Raw genomic sequence first — 6,684 nt, 5'->3', positions numbered from 1 at the left:
AAAGGAGTTGACCAACATATAATTTGCGAGTAACTAGAGGTATTGACCAACATGGAACAATCTGTGAGTGCCCAGATATCGTGACCAACTTATAGTCAACATGTAGGTGCCTCGGGATGTTGATCAATATGTAGCCAACTTCTAGGCACCCAGGGTTCTTAAAGAACAAATAACCAACTTGTAGGTGTCCATGGATCTTGACCAACATGTGGCCAACCTATCGATATCTAGGTATGTGTGGGATAACTGTGGGATAATGATCAATATGTAGGTGTCCAGTGATGTTCACCATCATAGAATGAAGCTATGGGTGCACAGTGATGTTGTCCAATATCTAACCAACCTGTGGTTACCAATGTACAACCAACCTGTAATCGCCTAGGGATGATGAGTAACAGTTAACCAACCTGTGGGTACCTAAGGACGTTGACCAACTCATAATGAACATGTAGGTGCCGAGGGATGGTGATCAATATGCAATCAACTTTTAGGCACGCAGGGTTCTTAACGAACAGATAACCAACTTGTAGGTGCCCATGGATCTTGACCAACATGTGGCCAGCCTATCGAGATCTAGGTATGTGAGATATTACTGTAGGATATTTATCAATACGTAGGTGTTGAGTGATGTTCACCAACATAGAATGAACCTATGGGTGGCCAATAATGTCCAATATGTAACCAATCTGTAGTTGCCAATGTATAACCAACCTGCAATCAACTTGGGATGATGATCAACATTTAACCAACCTGTGAACACCCAAGGACATTGACCAAGTCATAATCAACATGTGGGTGGCCAGGGATGTTGACTGACATATAACCAATTTGTGGATGCCCAACACCGTAACAGTTAACAGTACCAAGTTCTCATTTCTGTCCAATCCACCCAAGTTCTCCGAGAAGTCATGAGGCCCTTTTGAGCTATGATCCAACAGCTTCAAAATAGACAAAACTATAAGAAAGAACCATATAAAAAAAACGGTAATTAATCTCTAGATTGCTAGCTCTTGGGTCAAGCAGTGAAAACCCCCCACAAAACCTTTTCACTCAAGCTTGGCCTTCAGTGCTGGATGCAGCAGTATTATACAGGCAGGATTATCCCTCACAATTAACACAATACGACTGGAAAACAGGATAGTCAGAGGGTTTTTGTGTTCGCTGTCCCCCTCCCCCGCCTCCCGCCATGGCACAGGCAGCGGCTCTGCACTGATGTTGCAAGATGCTAAGGAAGCAGCCAGCTGTGTTTTAGGGTGGACGGAGAATAATGTGGGAGTTGTGCTTTGCAGAGCCAGCAATGTGGCCTTCTCCAAGAGGACAGGACCTGGAGAGGAGGCACATCTGGGGGGATGGAGGTCCACATTTACCCATTTAGAAACTTCCCTACAGAGAAAGGAAAACTTTTTCTGTCATTCCCTCGCTCTTCCTCTACTTCTTGTTCTCATCGATCATAATCTGCAAGGTAATGAGTGATTAAAAAAAACGTGAAAAACATTTTGAAAGTTTTTTCGTGTTTTTTTATTTTTCTGGATCAACACATCATAACAAAAGGAAATAGGTTGAACTTGACCATTTTGATTAACTCTTTACTTTCACAAAGTTTTTCTCTTTGAGAAAGTTTTTCTCTTTCACAACTTTGTTTTTTCTTTCATAGTTTTTCACATTTTTTTTCTTTCTCTGGATCAATACAGTATAAACAAAGAAGATGGGATGACCGTCATGAACATAGCCATTCTGATTTTAACTCTTAACTTTCACAAAGTTTTTAATATTGTTTTCTTTTTCACAAAAATTTTAAATTGTTTTTTTCTTTACCAAAGTTTTTCAGGTTTTTTTTTTCTTATTCTGGTTCAATATAGCATAAAAAGTGAAAATAAGTTGTATTTAAAGAACGTGACCATTCTGATTTTAACTTTTTCTGACAAGGTTTTTCATGTTTTTTCTATCAAAGTTTTTCACACTTTTTTCTTATTCTGAATCAATACAGTATAAAAAATATATAGCTTGGTGATTATGAACTTTGCCATTCCAAGATTAAATAACATTTTTCAGTTTTTCTCTTTTACAATTTTTTTTCTTCTTTCGCAAACTTTTTCGTGGTTTTTTTCCTATTCTGGTTCACTACAGCATAAAAAATGATCGCAGGTTGAACGGCTTAAACTTTGCCATTCTGATTTTAACTTTTATTTGGACGCTTTTTTCCAAATGTTAGAAAAAGTAAAACGCATTTTCATTCAGAAGGTTTTTCATGTTTTTTCTTTGATCATGTTTTTGATTTTTTTTTTCTTTCATTTTTTGGATTAACGCAAAGATAAAACTGAAAGTAGGTTGAACTTCATAAGCTTGACCATTCTGAATACACCTTTTTCTTTTACACAGTTTTTCACAATTTTTTTTTGGGGGGGGGGGGAAATTAAAATAGGATGAATATTGCTATTTTGATTGTAACTCTTATTTGGACCATTTATCCCAATTTTTAGAGGAAGGAAAACCCTTTCTGTAGTAACTTTTTCTTTCGCAAGGTTTTTCATGTTTTTTTTTTCCTGTTTCTGGATTAACACGGTGATAATAAAAGTATATTGAAGTGGTCCATTCTCATTTTAACTTTTTGGGGGGACTCAAATGTTATAGATAGCCACAAAAGTGGTTATATATAGTAGGTCTAGAGCTCAGAATGCTAATATGAGGATAGCAAAAAAAACGTGAAAAACTGGATGATATTAAAAAAAAAAAAAAAAATCACAGAGATTTTTTTTCTTTTTTTTTTCACGAAGTGTCCAGGAATTTGCGGACGGATGGAGACCGTCACTCCGAATTCTCGCCCTCTAATCGGAAGGCGAGGTGTTAATAGGATGTGCCGAAAACACGAACAACAGCTCCGCGTGGAGTATGAATGAGCTGCATCCACCGGGGCAAATCCACAATGCGCGCAGTCAACTCTTCTTGACGTTACAATGGATGGCGTCCAAGAACCCCTTCCGCACACAATGCCTCCATCTACTGCAGAGCCTCTTGGGAAGCCGAGCCGCCAATCAACGCTCCACCGGTAGAGGCGAGATTGACAGGTGGTGTTACAGCAGTACAAGTGGCATGGGTGATGCGCCAACTCCTGGGAATCCCCCCATCAAGCTTCGATCAACAAGTTAGGCGCAGGATCTGACAGCTCGGCCTCTGAGGAGGTTCTGCAGCAGCCGTCACATTCTCGTAGACATCCGTAGAGACCTTGTAGCGGGAGGGTTAAATCTCTGGCAGACCCTGACTCATGCCACACTCATCCTTCTCTGCCCATGTCTGCGGTTCTGTATGAAATCAACATCTGCCCCCAGCACGACGGGCAAAAATCTGCTCGCATCAGCCCCGAACCGGCGGAAAGTTGCCAACCCAGCATTGCAAAGGGGAAAGAAAACGAGAGCTTTCCCCCTCCCTGAGTACGAAGCCAGAGGCGAGAGGCAAGGAACAAGTGACACATCTGTTTCTTCTACAGTCACTGCAGCCGGAGCTCAGGGTAGCGGTTCTAGGGGATGGCAGTGTATAGTGCAGATGCCGAGCACCCACCATACGTGTTGCTTTCTGGAATCATCTCTTACCATTCCCCCTAGACCATTGGACTGTAGTGGTAATTACCATCCTCTGGACTATTGAGGTACCCCAACATTAACCTTCTACCATACATACCGCTTACACAGACTTTGGGGGCACCATTCAGTATGGATCATAAGAGTACCTACTATTTCCTATATATCTGATATTCTCCTGCAGGTACTTGCAACTCATCTTATTCTATGGGGGTACCAACTATTCACCCCCTGCACATTGGGGTACTTAGTACTCATCTTAGGCTAAAAGGGTATCTTCTATTCACCCTAAACTATTGGGAAATTTAGTGCTCGTCGTAAGCTACAAGGGCACCTACTATTCACCCCAAACTATTGGGGTACTTAATGCTCATTGTAAGTTACTTATGATTCACCCCAAACTATTGGGGTACTTAGTTCTAATTGTAAGCAATGAGGGCACCTACTATTCCCCTTGAACTATTGGGGTACTTAGTACTCATTGTAAGCAATGAGGGCACTTACTTTTTCACACAAACTATTGGGGTACTTCATACTTATCATAAGTAACTTACTATTCACCCTGAACTATCGGGGTACTTAGTGCTCATCGTAAGTTACTTACTATTCACCCCGAACAATTGGGGTACTTAGTGCTCATCTTAAGTCACTTACTATTCACCCTGAACTATTGGGGTGCTTAGTGCTAATTGTAATCTATGAGGTTACTTACTATTCACTCTGAACTATTGGGGTACATCATCGGAATGTATGAGGTTACTTACTATTCACCCTTAACTATTGGGGTACATCATTGTAATGTATGCGGTTACTTACTATTCACCCTGAACTATTGGGGTACATCATCGTAATGTATGAGGTTACTTACTATTCACTCTGAACTATTGGGGTACTTAGTGCTCATTGTAATCTATGAGGTTACTTACTATTCACCCTGAACTATTGGGGTACTTAGTGCTCATTGTAACTTATTATTCACCCTGAACTACTGGTTTACTTGCCACTCATCTTATTGTATGGGGGTATCTACTATTCACCCCTACATATTAAGGGTACTTAGTACTCATCTTGAGCTACTAGGGTATCCACTATTCACCCTGAACTATTGGGGTACTTGGAACCCATTTTAAGCTTTGAGGTTACCTGCTATTCTCCCTGAGCTATAGGGGGAATTTACTGTTCTGATCGGACCATGGGGTTATGTAGTCTTCAGTTTATGCTATGAGAGTAGATAGTATTCACCCTGCACTATTGGGGTACTTAGTAGTCATCTTAAATTATGAAGGTACAGGGACTTCCTACTAATGTAATTGCACTATGGGATGACTTTCTTTCCCCCCTGACTATTTGCATCATCAAGTTCCCCAGGATAATTGCACTTAGGGGGTACTAGCCATGCACCGTGGGCTATAAGGGATGCACTGAGATCAGAAAACAGGGGGTCTTACCTTGACAAAGTGTGTAGGGCAGCGTAAATATCCATACGAAAAGAACAAGCATGCTCTCTCCCTTGTCTCCCGGAGTTAAATGACAATTAGTAGGGAATTCTCTATCCGAGTCGTTCGCTCCTGTGTGTTCCTAAGAAAACATATCCCAGACAAAGGGCTGATGTTCACCGGGAAGGATAAAAAACATGTATCTATAAAATCGCCTCCACAGAAAATCTCCAGTCCTGACTTCTCTCCCTCTCTTCTCTCTTTCTCGCTCTCTCCCTCTCTCTTCTCTCATGCACTAAAAAAAAAAAAAAGTCTTGGAATGAGAGGATGGATCCAGTAGGGGAATGAACCATTCGACTGGCAGGAGGGGGAGGGAAGGGAACATACTTTCCTAAACTCTCTGTCTCTGGCACATTTTTCCTTTCTCTCCCTGCACCAGAAAAACAAACTCACATTAAAAAAAAGAGAAAAAAAAAAAAAAGAAAAAAAAAAGTTAGCTGTGAGAGCAGAATGGGTGAGGGGGAGCCGGCTCGGGATCTGCTGATGTGAAGAAAGGAATTTGGGAATTTTTCATTTACTTATGTTGGGATTTTTTTTGCTTTTTTTTGTAATTCCCCCCTCCCCCACTTACATTGCACCCTCCCTCCTCCCTCCAACATTCCATATCTTGTCTGGAAGAAAGATTTAAAGGCTCATATAGAGTTTTTTATATATATATATTTTTATACAGATGGGTTTTTTTTTGGGACGCACTGTTAGATTGCAAGCTCTTCAGGCAAGAAAGACTGAAAAATGTGCTTATAATGTGAGGATTGTAGTAGCAGATGACATTAGAGTGCAAGCTCTGCAGGCAATGAGTTGTTTAGAAGCTCTAGGTAATAAATTACACGAGAGTTGAGTCCGCATAGCACGTTAGAGTGCAAGCTCTGCAGACGAGAAATATAATGGAGGCGTTGTAAGAGCAGATAACATTAGAGCGTAAGCTCTGCAGGAAAGGATTTCTTTCTCGCCTCTTCCTAATATTAAGGAGCAGAGGAAATTAGATTGCAAGCTCTGCAGGCAAGAAATAATTATAAACTCTGAATTACAAAAAGGGAGTTAAGTCCGCAGAGGGAGTTAGATTGCAAGCTCTGCAGACAAGAAATAAATTATAAACTCTGGATTACGAAAAGGGAGTTAAGTTCGCAGGAGTTAGATTGCAAGCTCTGCAGGCACGAATTAATGAAAAGCTTGGGTTTGTAATAAGAGAGCTGAGGCGGCAGAAAAATCAAGTGTGAGCTCTGCAGGCAAGAATTTCTTTATGAGCTCTAGTTAGTAATGTGGGAGTTGAGCCAGGGGAGGAGATTTCTGATTGCCAGCTCCGCAGATAGGAGATTATTAGAAAACTCTATAGAGGGAGCTGACATACATGTTGACTTTAGAGTGTAAGCTTTGCAGGCAAGAAATTCTTATATTCGAAGCAGCTAAGGGACGGTAGACAACAGGTGGGAATATTTGTACTTATTAATATACGGAAATCAGCAAAAATGGCACATAAATATTCTGGATCTGCCCGAGCCAATATGTATTACTGTGTCCTTCGGCAGCTCATCTCACTTCAAGAACACAAGGATTAGGCATGTTGAAATCAAGCTGTCCTATCCTTCTTTCTCAGGACCCTGACGTATCCATTA

The 6,684-nt window shown here is 40.9% G+C and overlaps 1 protein-coding gene across 1 annotated transcript in view; it reads right to left on the bottom strand.

Moving 5' to 3' along the window:
• KIRREL1 (kirre like nephrin family adhesion molecule 1) overlaps positions 1-5,295 on the bottom strand; it is a 255,538-nt gene extending 250,243 nt beyond the window's left edge. The window contains exon 1 of the mRNA XM_075330726.1: positions 5,024-5,295. Coding sequence (XP_075186841.1) covers positions 5,024-5,075 — 52 coding nt within the window. The 5' untranslated portion in view covers positions 5,076-5,295. The remainder of the gene's footprint in view (positions 1-5,023) is intronic.
• Positions 5,296-6,684: the final 1,389 nt, after the last annotated feature.

Source organism: Anomaloglossus baeobatrachus, chromosome 12 (genome assembly GCF_048569485.1).
Source record: "Anomaloglossus baeobatrachus isolate aAnoBae1 chromosome 12, aAnoBae1.hap1, whole genome shotgun sequence".
NCBI lineage: Eukaryota > Metazoa > Chordata > Amphibia > Anura > Aromobatidae > Anomaloglossus > Anomaloglossus baeobatrachus.
This window is presented reverse-complemented; position numbering and strand designations above follow the sequence as displayed.